Consider the following 16840-nt stretch of genomic DNA (forward strand, 5'->3'; position numbering starts at 1 on the left):
CTCCTCGGATCCTCTGCCCTTCATTCAGATGGTCCACTACATCTCCACCACCTCCCTGTGGTAAGTAAATCCAGCGTTTACCAGATCATATTTATTGAAGACTGGAGCTTCTTCATCATGAAGAACTGACTCACACACAGTAACACTCCTCCTCCTCCTCAGTAACCAGGCAGTGAAGATGTTGGAGTCGAGGGAGAAGGCGACCCCGGGCATGTTCGGGGAGCTGCTACGAAACGCCAGCATGGGGGACCTGCGCAACTGTCCTGTGAGCAGCAGCTCTCCTGCGACGCACACACACTGACTGGCGTGAAGCACTCAGAGGTCACGGCTCACCTTTCTTCCTCCTCCTCTTCCTCAGAGTCAGTGCGGTCAGCAGCTGCGGATGGCTCGCGTCCTCCTCAACAGTCCGGAGATCATCACCATCGGCCTGGTGTGGGACTCGGATCACTCGGACCTGGCCGAGGACGTCATCCACACCCTGGGAACCTGCCTGCGCCTCGGGGATGTAAGTAGAATAAGACACGGCATTAAAGCACGGTCTGAACAAAGCGAAGGGTAAACGCGAGCGTCGGCGGCGTGCGGTGACATCTTCCCCTCTCTGCAGCTGTTCTACAGGGTGACTGAGGAGAAGGCTCGGCAGTCCGAGCTGTACCTGGTCGGGATGGTGTGCTACTACGGGAAACATTACTCCACTTTCTTCTTCCAGACTAAGATCCGCCGGTGGATGTACTTTGATGACGCACATGTCAAAGAGGTATGTGTGCACACAGGTAGAAACATCTGCAGCGACAGATGTGTCAAACGCTTTCCTTTACTTTATTCTCACGGTCGTGTCGTGAGGCGGAGGATGAGTTTCTCTGCTCACCAAGACACTTGTAATAACGTAGTAATAACGAGGTGCAGTGCCACCGAGGCCGGTTAGACTCTGCTGTAGTGCGACTGTAATGCGAGTGCGTTTTGTGTGTGTTTGTGATGTAAAGGAAAGCTTTGACCTTTGATCTGCATCAAAAAGAACAGTTTGCTGTTAGGAGACTTCTCAGAGCCACGTGTTCTCACCGTGGGGGCGTGGGGGCGTGGTGTCAGGATCTCGTCCCTGCTTTTGCAGACGATGTGGTTCTCATCGTTAAGGTTCGCAGCTGAGTGTGAAGCAGCTGGATCAGGGGGGGTTTCATTATCTCGGGGTCATCTTCAGGACGGAGGAGGAAGTGCAGCCGAGCGGTGTGGTGGTGAGGCGTGAGCGGGCTCAGCCTCAGAGACGGGCTGAGGAGCTCGGGTTCAGCATCTGTCCTCTAGCTGGAGGTGATGATAAGAGGGTTTTTAGACCCACACCACCACGATCTGGACCCAGATGAGCAGCAGGTGATTATGGATTAAAAAGCCTCGTTATTTAAGTCGCGCTGCTTCGCTTTATTTAGGCTCGGGGGGCCCACCCGCAACACCTCCACAGCCCACCAGGGGGCGGTGGCCCAGACTTTGGGAGTTGTGGGGTTAACTGATACACAATCAAATTTCCGTGTGTGGTCAGGAAGAGAAATGACCTCATGTGCTTCCTGTCCTTCCCTCGACCTCCCCACTATCACCTCTTTCCTCCTGCCTCCTCCTGCTCCCTGTCGCCTCTCTCTTCTGTCATCGACGCTCTCTGATGGAAAGAAAGATGTCATTCCCCGCACTCCCTCACTCTCTGCTGGTTGTGAAAACAAGGATATCCCTCTATTGTTGACCAGTCCAGCTAGACAGAGTGGAGGGTGTGGTCAGAGCGCGCTCACACCACAGCGACACTTTTGCTCACGCTGCAGACTTTCATTCTGTCTCTTTCTCTTAAACAAACACATATTTTCACACGGCCGGGTCGGCTCGGCGTGCTGAATCCCGCGGACGTCCTGTCACAGCCAAGCGGGGCTGAAGCTTTTGGATGTTTGGAAGAATCGGAGGAAGTGTTGAAGTAATCGAGCAGGAGGATTTTACAAAGACACACTGAGCGGGAGGATGGGGAGGAGGCGTTTTTCCATCACGAAGCCGTGAGCTGCTGTCAGCATCTGGACGTCCCGACTGCAGCCGGTAAAGCACCGGCTCCTCCTCACCTTCCCAACTGTTGGCTTGAATTATCTTCCATTAATTCAAGATTATTGCTTTAAATTTGTTTCTATATTTTTGCCTGAAGTTTATACAGAAACACTTAAGGTTAAAAAAAAAGGTAATAAGTTCATTCTTGGTAATTACGGGAACAGGAACTGTCTGCGGTGGAGACAGATGCCTGGCAACTTTTTTTTTTTTTGGCAGCACTGAAATGAGATTTTAGACAAGAACTGGATGCAGCACCGTGACTCCTCCCACTGTTTTCAGGGCTTTGTAGCCTCAACAGGGGCAACAAGCAGACACAGCTTAGTGTTAATCAGAGCTCAGTGACATCCAATTAACTGCAGACAGTGTTAGTACAGCAACCTCACAGCAGCCGTGTTATTGGTTACGTCAAGTTAGAGAGCTCAGGGACCTCCACCATCTACCTGTCAGTCACAGAGGCCACGCCCCTAACAGTTGTTTGTCTCCGTCTCCTGATAAACTGTTGGCCAGTCTCTTCTCCGATATGTAAAACGGTGTCATCTGCATACAGTGACACTCTTCTCCTGCTCATTCCTCTCTTTCACTTCCTCTCAATCTTTATTCTGTAACCAAACAGTTTGTGTCCGGCTGTAAACGTGTTTATTTCTGCTGTAAAGTTTTAACATGAGCATCTTTGGGGGCGGACTCCCAGAGGAACTGCAGGTTTTTATCCCGTTCGTTCTCAAGTTTGCACGTCTGACCTCAAACATTTGTTCTTGCTGTTTAACCTGTTAGCAGGTGTGAAACTGCGCTTCAGTGTAGATTTCAGGCTTTAGTGGGTAACAGCTCTGCAGCTCTGGAACTGCTCAGTGTGATTTGGTGTCTTTTAAAAGCATCTTCTAACCTGCACTCGAACATTTAGGATATATCTAGATTAAAGCAGAGCATCAGATTTTGCTGCAGCCTCTGTGAGCTCTTTGAACCAGCTCTGCACCTGCTGCAGGTTCTGCTTGGAGTTCTCCTCCAGCTCACAGGAGGTCTCCAGAACAGATCCAGGACCAGCCGAAGGATGTCGAGGAACAAAGTGGCTGCTTGTTGTTCAGTATAAGAACCAGGGGATTGTTCACTAGTGCCCTGACTTCATGTGCACGAGTACGCATTACAATCCTGCTCAGAGCGAAGCGTCTGTTCGTGTCTGCTGTTAGACTCAGGTTAGAGATGTTCTTGCTGCTTTCTCATTGGTCTGCAGCTCTTTGCTGTTGGTGCTGTGTGTGTGCGTGTGTGTGTCTGTGTGTGTGTGTGTGTGTGTGTGTGCGTGTGTGTGTGTGTGTGTGTGTGCGTGTGTGTGTGTGTGTGTGCGTCTGCGTGTGTGTGTGTCTGCGTGTGTGTGCGTGTGTGTGTGTGTGTGTCTGCGTGTGTGTGTGTGCGTGCGTGTGTGTGTGTGTGTGTGTGTGTGTGTGTGTGTCTGCGTGTGTGTGTGTGCGTGTGTGTGTGTGTCTGCGTGTGTGTGTGTGTGTGTCTGCGTGTGTGTGCGTGTGTCTGCGTGTGTGTGCGTGTCTGTGTGTGTGTGCGTGTCTGTGTGTGTGTCCGTGTCTGTGTGTGTCCGTGTCTGTGTGTGTGTGTGTGTGTGTGTGTGTGTGTGTGTGTCTGTGTGTGTGTGTGTGTGTCTGTGTGCGTGTGTGTGTGTGTGTGTGTGTGTGTGTGTGCAGGTTTGTGACTCACTGATGTCTTGCTGGTTTCCGTCGTTGTCCTGCAGATCGGGCCCAAGTGGATCGACGTGGTTTCGCGCTGCATTAAAGGCCACTACCAGCCGCTGCTGCTGCTGTACGCCGACCCGCGGGGGACGCCGGTGTCTGCGCAGGACCTGCCCTCGCGCCTCGACCTCCACCACCTCAACAAGGCCTGTTACGACAGCGAAGACTCGGGTAACTACAACACAGCTAGGAGTCGTAGTAGTAGCACAGCAGCAAACACTCAGGTAACTAAACCAGCCTCAGTCGCTCCAATAACACTTTTACTGGCAGGCGGCAGCTGGAGGAGCAGTAGAAGTAGTTCTTAATGTTTAGGCGTGTCTGATGTGATGAGTGCTTTTGTTGTGCTGTGTTTGTGTGAGTCCATCTCCACTGACCTCCTCCCTCCATCCTCCGCCTCCCACTCGCCCAGGCCGCGAGCCGTCGATCTCCAGCGACACTCGCACCGATTCGTCGACGGAGAGCTACTCGTACCGACAGCCCTCCCACTCGCACCATGAGTCCCTGGCCAGTCGCTACTCCTCCGACTCCCAGGGAACCGTCATCTGCATCGACCGCCCAGACGGAGCCCCGCACGCCTCGCTCTGCAGCCTGGATACCGTAGGTGGGTCAGAGGGGGGAACCGGAGACACTGGAACCCTTTTTAGTGTCTGCCAGCATGTGAGTCCACCAGCGGTCCTAAGTTCAAAGATGGAAGGCGTGGGTGTCTTCCTAGCAGAGATGCCCACATCAACAGCCAGTTTTCTTAACTGTGTTCAGTTTGAAGCTTTAGTTTTTAAAAAGGAGCTGGTGTTCCTGTGGTAACCAGCACTACCATAAACTGGGCTTTAATTTAATCTTGATCTTAAACCATATTTTCGTCAAACAGCCAACGTGAGCAGGAAATGTTTCGTATTTTCTTCCAGAATAAACGAACGTTCTCCATCTTTGTGCTTTGGACGCTCGGTGCGATGAAACAGGATTTAATGAACGTGGTTACATTCATTCATTGCTCCGCCTCAGTCATGTGACCCATCTATGCAGCCAATCGCATTCATGCATTCTGCTTCTTTTTCCTATCATGGCGGTCACGCTGTGAACATGTGTTGCCCTGCTTCTTGTTGCTAAGGCCACGCGACGGACGGTGAGCAGCATCAGCCTCCGAGGAAAGGAGGCGTGGCCGGGGATAGGAGGCGGAGCGCTAGCCGCCACCGGCGGTCTAAACCTGAGAACGAAGCGTCGTCGGCTGGTTACCACAGTGAGGGTAGGCGGGGCTTAGGCCAAAGACTTGCTCTGTGAACTGCCTGACATGTGACATGAGTCTAAAAGTATCACGAGCCCACGCTCAGCCTGGCGACAAACACTCGAGTTTCACAGCAGGATGATTTCTGGGCCATAGCGCCATCTAGTGGCATTTTTGTGACCTCTGATAATTCAGCACCAGCTGTGTAGGTGTAGTGTATGTGGGTGGAGCAAAGTCTCAGGGCGTAGATCAGCTGATTCTGAAGGTGAAGCCGTGTTTTTATTTCCCATCCAGTCATTCATCCACCTCCTTCGTTCACTCTCCTCTGGGGTAAGGTTACTCCTTCTCCTCCTCGTCTTTTCTTACTCCTGCTTTTCTCCTCCTCCAGGCGAGACGTTAAAGGAGCAGCAGGTTCCTCGTCACCTCCCCAAACCTTCGTCTTCCTTCTCATCATCGACCAGCCGCCTGCGAGACTTCAAGGAGACCATGAGCAACATCATCCACAGCCGACCCCTCTCCTCCTCCTCCTCCACGTCTCTGCCGGCCGCCGGCTTCTCCTCTGAAATCACCCCCTCCTCGAACAGCAGCCATCACCACCACCTCCCTGCCAGCAGCGCCGCTCCTTCCTCCTCCTCCTCCGCTGGGAAAGCTCAGGACTGGGAGGCCGACAGCACCAGCAGCGAGTCAAAGTCCAGCTCCTCCGGGGGAACAGGGAGGTACCGGCCGGCTTGGAGGCCCCGGAGGGAGGCGCTCAACATCGACAGCATCTTTAACCGCGAGAGGCGGAGGCAAGCAGGGTACAGCCCCCTCGGAGCGCCGCTGCTCGACGACTGTGGAGCTCAGGACACCTCCTCGGCCCTGGAGGAGGTGACGCCTGTCCGGACGGGCTCCTCCAGGACTCTCCCCGCCTCCTTCTCCAGCAGCCACAGAGGAGGTGGAGCTGGACCGGGAGGTGAGAACGAAGGAGCGGGAGGAGCCGTGCTGTCTCCCGCTGCTCCTCCTGCTGCTCCACCCAGGCTGATCCAGAGGATGGAGAGCGGCTACGAGAGCAGCGAGAGGAACAGCAGCAGCCCGGTCAGCCTGGACCTGAACCCGGGAGACAGGTGAGCTCCAGAAGGTCGTCATCAATCGATCAATACTCCAGTCGGCAGATCGTATCGCACCTTACGTGAAGTCACTGTTTAAGTAAAATAATTATATTTATTAAAGACAGAACAAGGGAGTAAATTCAAACGTGAGATGGCGTGTACACGAACACAGTAACGTAAAAAACAACATACGATGAGATAATAAAAGCACAAAGTGAAATAAAAGGTACAATAATAAAAGAACTCCATTAAATAAAAAGAAAACAATGCAATAAAAATAATGTAAATATAAAATAAATCCTTCAGCAGATTTAAAAATGCACATTTTCTCATCTGTATAAACAAAGCTGTAAAAAGTGGCATAATCAGGAAATTTCCACCTTTTCAGTGGTCCTTGAACTGCCCATGTGCCCTGTTTACTCAAACAATTGGCAAAAATAAACCATTTGCACCAATCAGATCCTGTAAAAACAAATAATACACAAAAGAAAACACGCAGGATCGCCGTCGCTGTGTTTCTGCAGCGGGTTTGTCAGATTAGGAGCAGAGCTGATTACGACCCCGTCCTGCTGCAGCACTTAAACTTTCCTGTCATGCTAAGTGACTCCTTTGGTGGTTTGAGAGTTCGTTCTTGTAAAGTCATTAAAGAATGATCCTGCCCCTGAACCTGTATGACAGAATATGAGTGTTCAGTGGAGTCTAAACTCAGGATTGGCTCTGTTATATGAAACTTCAGCTCCTGACGCTAAACGTGTCTCTGTTTCTCCTCTTCAGGGAGTGTGTGGTGAAGAAGGCTTTGTCGTCCTCTTCCTCCTCAGGACCCTCGTGGAGGAACGCCCGCTCGAAGAGCAGCGGCGCTTTGCTGCAGGAGCTCAGCTCGTCCAGCAGGGGGAGCCTCGGTACGAACGTCTTCGTGTTCTTGCTCATGCAGACGTTGAGCTCTCAGCTCTGCATGTCAACAGGCTGACTTTACTCCGGCGTGCAAACTTGTTTTATATATTAATGCTGATGGTGTTGTTGCAGCGCCCTCTGCAGGCCGCAGCGAGCTGGACGAGCTGCAGGAGGAGGTGCTGAGGAGAGCGAGGGAGGAGGAGCAGCAGCAGCGGCAGGAGAAGGAGAGGGAGGCGGCGCTCGGCTTCAACCCGAGACCCAGCAAGTACCTGGACCTGGACCAGCTGCAGATCCAGGGTACACACACAGACACACACAGACACACACGCTGACGCACACACACACACACAGACACACACACACACACACACACACACACACACTGACGCACACACACACACACATGCACAGACACACACACACACACACACACTGACACACACACACACACTGACACACACACACACTGACACACACACACACACACGCACTGACACACACACACTGACGCACACACACACACACTGACGCACACACACACTGACACACACACACACTGACGCACACACACACACACATGCATGCAGACACACTGACACACACACACTGACACACACACACACACACTGACACACACACACGCACACACACACACTGACACACACACACACACACACTGACACACACACACAGACACACACACACAGACACACACACACTGACACACACACACAGACACACACACACTGACACACACACACACACACACTGACACACAGACACAGACACACACACACACACACACTGACACACACACACAGACACACACACACAGACACACACACACAGACACACACACACTGACACACACACACAGACACACACACACTGACACACACACACACACACACTGACACACAGACACAGACACACACACACACACACACACACACTGACACACACACACTGACACACACACACACACACACTGACACACACACACAGACACACACACACAGACACACACACACTGACACACACACACAGACACACACACACACACACACACACACTGACACACACAGACACACACACACACACACACAGACACACACACAGACACACAGACACACACAGACACACACACTGACACACACACACACACAGACACACACACACACACACACACACACACACACACACACACACAGACACTCTTCACGCTTCAGCTCAGACTGTTACTAAATTCACGATTTCATAAAAAATGGTTTTATTTTGAAAATCCTGTTGGCTGTAATTCTCACTCTTGTTGCTTCCTCTTTGTTTTTTCTCTCGTTATGTGGCGTTTGTCTCGTGCTGCGAGTGGGTTGTTTGATTGGACGGTTAGCTAGTGTCGCGAGCAGAAGGAGAGACGCATCGAGGTGTTGGGAGTTCAGTGGAAAGTGGAGTCGGGAAGGACTCCGTGAAAACACAAAGTTTAAAGCTGTGTGCGTCTTCCTCTTTTGCTCTGCAGGTAAATCGGACACTTACGAGCGGTGCGTGTCAGAGGCGGAGCTCCTGCTGGACCAGTCGATGCGTCTGGAGCAGGCAGGCGAGGTCGCCGCCGCGCTGTCAGCTGTCAATGAAGCTGTCTGTAAGCTCCTCCCACTGCCACTAACCACACTCTCTCCACTTTGAACGCAGCCAGGCAGAAACCTGACGGCCGACTTACACACACACGAACGCGAGAAGCTGAATCGAGCTTTAAACAATCCGCTCACCCAAACAAACATCGGGATGGTTTTTGATGACATCATTACTGCGTCTGTATTCGCCGCTGTTTGCTTCACGTGTGTCAGTCAGATGTGAACCATGAGGGTCTGTAAATATCACAGAGTGTTAACTCAGCTCAGGGTTCGAGTCACTTCATCAGATTTGGCTCATTCTGTAGTGGGACAAAGTGAAGACTGTCCTCATTAAAAATAGACAGGAAATGTCCTCAGTGTGACCCCGCCCCCTGCAGATCCTCTTATGTCCAGCAGAGGCAGCAGTGAGTCTGTCCCCATAAACTCCCATGTTAAACGATAGAGCAGGAATATTCATACTTACAGCCTGATACTAACGGTTTCCCTTCAGAACGCCTGTTTTAAACTTCTGTTAGAGAATAAAGATGAGAGGAAGTAGAAGAAGAAGAGTGTCACTGTATGCAGATGACACAGTGCTGTAAACGGGAGACGTTGAGGGGTCAGAGGTGGACGGGGTCACAGTTCGACTTCATTTCTGTCAGTAATCTGGAACTCCAAATGGTCCCTCTGTCTTCTGTTGGAAAGAAGTTTAATTCTGAAAGTCATCCATTTATCAAACAGACCATCATCACAGCACGTCAGTTTTTCCTCGCCACAGAGAAAAGCAGCTGGAGTGAATCTAAGAAGCCGTGAGCTCTGCTCCTCTAAACACCTGCAAACATCCCAGAAAAGCACAGAAAGGCTGTTTCACACTGGGCTGCATCACACAGCAGCCTCTGTTATTTACTGGTTCATGTGTGACTTCCTGCGCTGTGAGGTCACACGTGAACGTGCGGTTCAGCGCCGTCACCCGTAGATGATCAAGCGTGTCGGAGGCGTCCTCGAAGCTGACAGCCGGGTTGTTTTTCTTTGGTTGTGATTCTCTTACTTTAACCTTCTGTCTGGACTTGATTTCTCCATTTCATCGTTAATAACCACGCCACCTTCATGTCAGCAGTGCGATGTTTGATTTCCTGTCAGCTGTGAGTTTTCTTTGTCAGATTGTTTTGCATGAAATCATCATAACGAGTTCTTTTCTGCATCTTTGGTTCATTTTTTTATTCTTTTCTCTCTTTCTGTTTTCTTTTCATTTTCCTTCTGTTGTGGATTTTCTGTTGAATCGTGACCCGGCTGCAGCCAAACTGCGGCCGGTGGTGGCTGAGGGCGGAGCTAGTAGTCACAGCCGGCTGCAGCGCTGCATGAGGAGAGCCCGCAGCCTGCAGCAGCGCATGCAACTGCTGCAGCAACAACAGCAGGACTCAGAGGCAGGCAGAGAGAAACCACCGCAGCAGCAGGAGGAGCAGCAGCTCCAGGAACAGCACAGGTACCGCTGCAGCCTGATCAGCCAATCAGAACGCACCAGCAGGTGGCGCCCTGTTACCTTCTGTGTATTAAACCTTGTTATTCCTGATGTGTGAACAGAACCTGTGGAGGTTGGAGGTGTAGATCCTCAGCTGAGCTCAAAACTCCTGACATCTTACCTCCTCATGGGCTGATGTAAGAACCTGACGAGAGCTTCAACCAGAGCAAAAATAAATTGAGAATAAATCGGGCAGTAATTATTAGTCTCGTGCAGTAAACTCACACATGTGGTTCTAACGCGATGATGTGGCGTTATTTTTGTGCCACTAATCTGAGCGCACGTAAGAAAAATTTGCAAGTTTTGCATTTTGAGGAGAAATTTGTTTTGAGCGAAGAAAAGCTAAATCTGAGCGAACAAAACTCATCGCTGCGTGCAAAAACTGTGTTTCAGTGTTTGCTATTATCCACACACACACAACAGCAGCCCCTCTCGCTCAGTTTTTGCATGTGTTGCTCGCGCTCTCAACATTTCTGCCCGTGTGCGCTCAGCTCTTTCTCTACACCGTTATATTTGTGCCACAAAACCAGCCAATCACAGACTTGGATGCAAAAAATTCTGATTGGCTGTTTTGGTCTCCAATCAGCTTGTTAGCTGCTGTAGCTAAACCCAGGCAAATATCCCAGAATGCATTTCATCCAAAACACAGAGTGGCCAAGTTTGAAATATTACTCTGTCTGGGTCACAAAATAAACGTTTAAGATATTTTCAGGTGAGGATGTTGCTGTGTGAACTTCAAATATCTGTTCGATTCATCAAGACGTCACATATTTGCAAAAGTGCTCTAACGTTTCCAGAGATGCCTGTTACCCACCAGCTGACCGGGTGGTCAAGGCGTGGCCCCAGGTATTGACCGGCCCACCAGGTATTACATGAAAAACCATAAAGCCTTTGAACGAAAGCAAAGCTGCTGTGACAGTGACGTACACTGTTGTTGGTATATATGTATGATTTGTATCACCTTCATGTTTCCAAACCGACATCATGACCAGCAGCTTTCCAGCTGTGGCTCCCACAAACATCAGCTGATACTAGAAAGTAATATTAAATAAATTCTAACAACAGCTGATCAAGCTTAAATGTGCTGCTGTTGTTTAGCGCGACATCCGCTGGTTTCCTGTTTCTGGCGCAAAGTGGGCGATAAACAAACAAGAGAGCCGATCAGCTGATCATTGATCAGTTTCATGATTGAAGTAGCAACAGGAGAGGGAGGGGAGAGGATGAGAGAAGAAGAAACAGCTGTGCAGCAAAGACACAGAATAACTCCAGCTTTGTGTCTTTTTTCATTGTAGCTGAAGTCCGGGACAAATCGCTTCCCTTTTCACCTCAACATGGATGTATTGTAATTGGTCCAGCCCAGCGTTGATCATGACCAATTGGCTAATTCACCACCATCATCGTTTATACCGTTAGAAAATGAAAGTGCCAAATGCCCGGCATGCCCAATGGCCACTCCAGCTGTGCGGTCAGCTGGTGGCTAACAGACGTCTCTGAAAACGTCAGAGCACTTTTGCAAATATGTGACGTCTTGATAAATGGAGCAGATATTTGAAGCTTACACAGAGCTCTGGCGTAAAGCCAGTCATTAACACACCCCTCTCTCCCCCCCGCCTTTCTATCCTATTCCCCCCAAAGTGAAAAGCCTCTCTCGGGCCGAATACTTCTGACAGAGATGCACAGCAGCCAATCAGCCTCCTCTGTGGACCAGCAGACGCCGCCTCCCTCCACCTGCCTCATTAGGTCGCTGCCTCCCCAGTCAACCTTGGTGTCTGACCCCGCCCCTTCAGGTTCACCTCGGGAGGACAGGAAGACCCTCTGTAGCGTCGGCTCCCTCCCTGCTCTCTGTGTGGATGCCCCTGTGGAAGACTTGGCTCCACCCCCTCCGCTTGAAGAGGAGGAGCTTTCAGTGCAGTGGACCATAACATCTCCTGCCCCAGTGCCTCCAGTACAAGCCCCGCCCCCCCCCCGGCTGCATCCCCAAATCCTGTCACCTGTTGAGACGTTGAAACCGTCTTACACCCGGCAGCCTCAGGCCACACCCCCAGACTCCAGCCACATACCGTCCCCGCCCCCTGCCCCTCATGCAACCAGGAACTGGTCGTGCTTATACCTAGACCAAGACGTCATCGACTCTCCCAGTCCACCAATCAGCTCGCACCTGTACTCACCGCCAGACTCCCCCGCCAACATTCCCCCAGTGAGCCGCCCGGACCTGCCCGTTTCCCCGCCCACAGTGGCGCTGCCCGTGGAACGCTGGGCTGAAAACGTCAACAGATACTATGGCTCCCAGAGCACTGGGGGAGGGGGACTGGTGGCGGCGGCGCTGGTGACGCCCGGCGAGGAGCTGTCAGAGCTGGAATCGCTGTACCAGGCCAGTCTGCTGGCTCCCAGCATGCACCGGGGCAGCCGGGGAGTCAGCCCCCAGCCGAGCGGCAGCAAACCAGGTAGGAGCCTCTGCTGGACGTCAGTGGAACTGCAGCGTTTGGTGCCTCAGAGGTTGAAGCTGGACATTTATTAATAGTTCCAACCAATCAGGAGCCTTCGCTCAGCTGACCTGTTCATGTCGTCATAAACGTGAACTGATGGCGCTGCTAACACGAGTTAATAAAACAAGTTCAGATTGTTCCAGCAGAAGCAACGCCTGCTCCGTGTTTACCCACAATGCACTTTAAGTTTCCTGCAGTGAGTGAAACGGATCAAACGTGAGGCACCAACGCTGGTCTCAGCTCCCCTACGTCACAGACATGAAGCTGCTGATAGCAGACGCCATCCTGCCCGTGTGACTGTGAGCTATAAATGATGTTCATAGTGTGTGTGTGTGTGTGTGTGTGTGTGTGTGTGTGTGTGTGTGTGTGTGTGTGTGTGTGTGTGTGTGCGTGCAGGCGTGAGGAGGAGGCAGTTGGGTCCCGGACGCTCAAAAACGCCGACAGCTGAGATCGAGAGAGACGCCTACAGGACCCCAATAGCAGGCCTGCAGAAGGTGTGCACACCTGTGCGTTCAGCCGATGACGGCGTTCACGTTGTTTGTGCGACCTTGTTAAAAAAACTGAACTCTCCTGTTTGACCTGCAGCCGCCGTCAGCTGAAGACGAGAGCTACAGCGCCGAAAACCTGCGACGCATCGCCCGCAGCCTCAGTGGGACCGTCATCGGGTCGCGACCCCAAAACCTCGCCCCCTCCCACAGCTGTGTAAGAGAGAAACACACACACACAAGCTCGTTCAACTATCTTAGTGAGGACCTTCATTGACATAATGGTTTCCCTAGCCCGGACTCTAAACCTGACCATGACCTAATTGTAACCCTGACACTAAAACCACATTTTGAGCCTCAGAAAGGCTTCAAACTTGTGAGGACACACCGGTTCTCACAAGTGTAGTAGAATGCAGATTTCGGTCCTCACAAAGATAGTTAGACAGGAACACACAGAGGCACTAGCAGCTTCCTTCTGCCACCTTGTGGTCGCACCTTGTAACTGCAGCCTGGAGCTCAGCTTTGGTGCAGAGCAGGGAAACCTCTTTATTCCGTCCATGTCACAGAAAAATGAGGCATCTTTAAAAATCAGTGAACCTGTCCAGGTGAACTCGAGTCACACCCATCGAGTGACGCTGTCACATTTTAGCCTGTGACCTCATAAACACGTTACCACTCATGAGGATGGAGAATATTTAACTGGAACTGTCTCTGAGCAGCAGCTTCCTGTGTTTCTGCACGCTTCGCTCTGCTCTCGGCGCCGCTGGCGTTCAGCCATCTCGTATTCAGGCCTCAGGAATAGCCTCAGGCCGCCACATTAAACATTGATGGGCAGTTTAGTTCTCCCATTAAGCTTCTAACCTCAGAGCCCGACAGCTGAGCGGCGCTCGGCGTCAGATCCTCACCGCGTTCCCTCGGCCCGAGGGTTTGATTCCTAAATCTGTTACAACGTGAGGGGAGAACTGAGTCATTCAGCAGCGTGCACGCAGACACGATCATGGTGTCACCCCCAGACTTGCATCTCAAAGATGCAAGCCCCTCCCCCATGTTTGTTGTTTTTTTTTTTATCTTTTCGCTCTTGTTTCATGTGTGTTTTTTTCTTCATCACGTTAACATGTTTTCATTTCTCCCCCTCCCTTTGTTTTCTCACTGACGCCTCCACCTTCACTCCTCCTCCTCCTCCTCCTGAAGGACCCCTCTGTGTCCAGACCCCCCCTCAGACATTCTTCCTCCTCCTCTTCCCTCCTGCGTCGTTCCAGCTCCTCTACCCTGCATCCCCCCTCCTCTCCCTCCTTCACTGCAGACCACTCCCACCACCACCAGCCCCGACTCCACGGCCCCTCTCCTCCTGCACAGCACCCCCCCACGCAGACATCACAGCCCCCCAGCTCCAGGCCCTCATCCTGGGGACACTCAGGTAACGTGCCGGCCCTTCACCTCCATCTTCAGAGCAGCTGGCCGGGCATGCTGGGAAATGCAGTTCAACAAATGCTGAAGTCAGATTCTCTCTGTAGTTCAGACAGTTTAGTTTGATTAAACGCTCCCAGCGTTCCCATGGCAACCTGCTCACAGGTGAAAACCTGGAAATGATCAAAGTGACAGGATTCCTTTGCAGTCATGTGACCCTGCTGCCGTGCTGTACATGTGAACCCGTCACGCCAACAGTGCTGTGCATAAGTCTTGAGTCACCGTTTGTAGGAAAAAGTGAAACGTGTGCAGAGTTACTGAAACATGATGGAGGCGGGCTGTTTGGTGTGAGCCCCGCCTCATTTCTGCCGGTCGTCTTCAGGACTTTTGCACAGCGCTGAGGGTGTGGCAGAAAGCGTGAACGCCGCCTGACGTGTCCTCTTCCTCTTCCTCAGGAGCTGGTGCGAGCATCCAGCAGCACGTTCTGGTTGTGCCTGACCGGCGTCAGACTCTTTCAGCTCACGGCGTCCCGCTGAGTTACGGCACGCTGCCTCGAGCTCCTCGCCGAGCCCCACCTCCCTCCACCTCCTCCCTCCCCAGGCCCAGAGCTGGCACCGGCCCCGCCTCCCCTCTGGGACAGCAGAGCCTCTACGCCACCATGCTCCGCCCTCGTCGTTCCGCCGCCAGCGCCAACGGCCACTACGGGCACCCCTCATTGGGCTACGCCCCCCACCACCTCAGAGCGTCAGATGGCCCTGCCCACCCACTCCGCCTGGACATCCCCCCAGACGGCGACTGGCGACGCGATACCAACTCCAGGACAGTCCAGCCCAGCTCCTCTTGGGACGCCCGCCTCGCTCGCCACCCGCAGCCTCCTCGGCCCCGCCGGCCCCCCCAGCTCTGCTCGCTCTGCCAGCAGCTTCCTGCCGAGCCGGCGCGCTCCTGTTGCTCCTCGTGCGGTGCCTACGTGGCTCGGTTCCGGCCAACCAGCTGATCGGACCACAGCGAGAGTTTTACTGCAAATGTGGCTCGCTGACATCGTGAAGGAGCTCAAACGCTGTGTGTGCGGCGTGATGATGTCACTTTGGAGGAAAACTCTTGGATTGGCTCTGCAGTGTCGCCCTCTCATCCTCACTTCTTCATCACGGATCTCCTGCTGCTCCGCTCGCCTCGCCGAGCTCACGCACACCAACACGTCTCTGACATCACGAAGCTCCGAGCGGCGACCTGCTGTCTGCTCGGCCCTGAACTCTGATTGGACAGAAGCAAAGAGCGGCTTGGTTTGAGAGCTGAAGCACGCTCGAGGTCCTGATCTTAGAGAAGTGTTTGATAATTTCTGTAAAGCTCAAATTCAGACGCGCTGCTTGTAAACTTAAACGCTAACAAACGGTTGCGATGCCTGGTGTGGGTTCACCTGCTATCGCGTGAGCCCCCCCTGGTGGACGCCAGCGTTATAACACCACTCTGCTCCTGACCGTCTTCAGAGGAACGTCCCCAACGAGCCGGCGCAGTTTGCATTAACCTCAGCATCATTTTTTTTTTGTTTTAGTCTGTTAGGAGGTTTTAACTGAAAAGCTGTCAAATATACGGTCCGGGGGCCAGAACCGGCCCGCAAAAGCAGGGCGCTCTGGTCCACCTGTATATAAACAATGAGGGCTTCAGCTCGTTCAGTGACGGGTGGATGCTGGCTCACGGGTGGAGGACTTTCTTCTGTTGGTCCAGTTGATCAACTTTGATTGGAGCATCAGGAGTTGTTTGCGGGTCGTGGCGCTGACGCGTGGAAGCGCGTCCTCCTGGTGATTTTTGTAGTTGTGTGTAGGCGAACTAACCTGAGCGTGCTCACCTGTCGCAGCCCGGCCGGCTCATTTCTCTTCTCTAGATTATTGTAGAAGAATAACCGCAGCTTTGTTTGAGCAGCTAATATTTAGCATGTCTTCAGCTCACCTGTCGCAGGTGTTCGTGTGCTGCCGTGATGACGTTTGTTAGCGCGGTAGCTTGACCGCTTTTAGCGCACTTCACAAGTGTTACGATAGACGTTTCTTTCGCTCGTTGCCAATTTCTTTCGACATCCCTCCCATTTATTTGGGGGAGGAGCCTCCCTTATTTTTCTTACTCCGATTGGCTTGTTAGACTTTCTGCCAAGACCGGCACTGGCTCCACCCACGTGGTGCTCCAGGTGAGCTCGGAGTGAAAGGTTGATGTTTCAGATGAAGTTATTTTTGCATCACGTTTGCTTTGCCACAGTGGATTTTGATTTCGTTGGTATATTTTTGATGCTTATTTTTCTACGCTGTAGATTGAACACAGACGAGAGGACGAATAAAATGTTTAAAGGAAAAAGTCTCAC

General features: G+C 52.1%; 1 protein-coding gene across 12 annotated transcripts in view; it reads left to right on the forward strand.

Moving 5' to 3' along the window:
• The window catches only part of usp54a (ubiquitin specific peptidase 54a), a 43923-nt gene extending 27090 nt beyond the window's left edge, over window positions 1–16833 (forward strand). For 8 of the 12 annotated variants that reach the window (XM_026190583.1, XM_026190584.1, XM_026190588.1 and 5 more), the window contains 17 exons: window positions 1–60; window positions 163–265; window positions 359–505; window positions 605–754; window positions 3797–3965; window positions 4204–4395; window positions 4900–5034; window positions 5402–6116; window positions 6876–7000; window positions 7125–7289; window positions 8506–8625; window positions 9893–10079; window positions 11751–12559; window positions 12998–13095; window positions 13187–13303; window positions 14278–14503; window positions 14949–16833. The exon at window positions 1–60 is cut by the window's left edge and continues 23 nt beyond it. In XM_026190583.1, the coding sequence (XP_026046368.1) occupies window positions 1–60; window positions 163–265; window positions 359–505; window positions 605–754; window positions 3797–3965; window positions 4204–4395; window positions 4900–5034; window positions 5402–6116; window positions 6876–7000; window positions 7125–7289; window positions 8506–8625; window positions 9893–10079; window positions 11751–12559; window positions 12998–13095; window positions 13187–13303; window positions 14278–14503; window positions 14949–15487 (4057 nt within the window). In that variant the 3' untranslated portion in view covers window positions 15488–16833. Of the gene's footprint in view, window positions 61–162; window positions 266–358; window positions 506–604; window positions 755–3796; window positions 3966–4203; window positions 4396–4899; window positions 5035–5401; window positions 6117–6875; window positions 7001–7124; window positions 7290–8505; window positions 9839–9892; window positions 10080–11750; window positions 12560–12997; window positions 13096–13186; window positions 13304–14277; window positions 14504–14948 lie in introns of those variants that run through there. The other 4 variants (XM_026190590.1, XM_026190589.1, XM_026190592.1 and 1 more) reach the window with 4 other exon arrangements.
• Window positions 16834–16840: the final 7 nt, after the last annotated feature.

This window comes from Astatotilapia calliptera, chromosome 13, assembly GCF_900246225.1.
Source record: "Astatotilapia calliptera chromosome 13, fAstCal1.2, whole genome shotgun sequence".
Lineage (NCBI taxonomy): Eukaryota > Metazoa > Chordata > Actinopteri > Cichliformes > Cichlidae > Astatotilapia > Astatotilapia calliptera.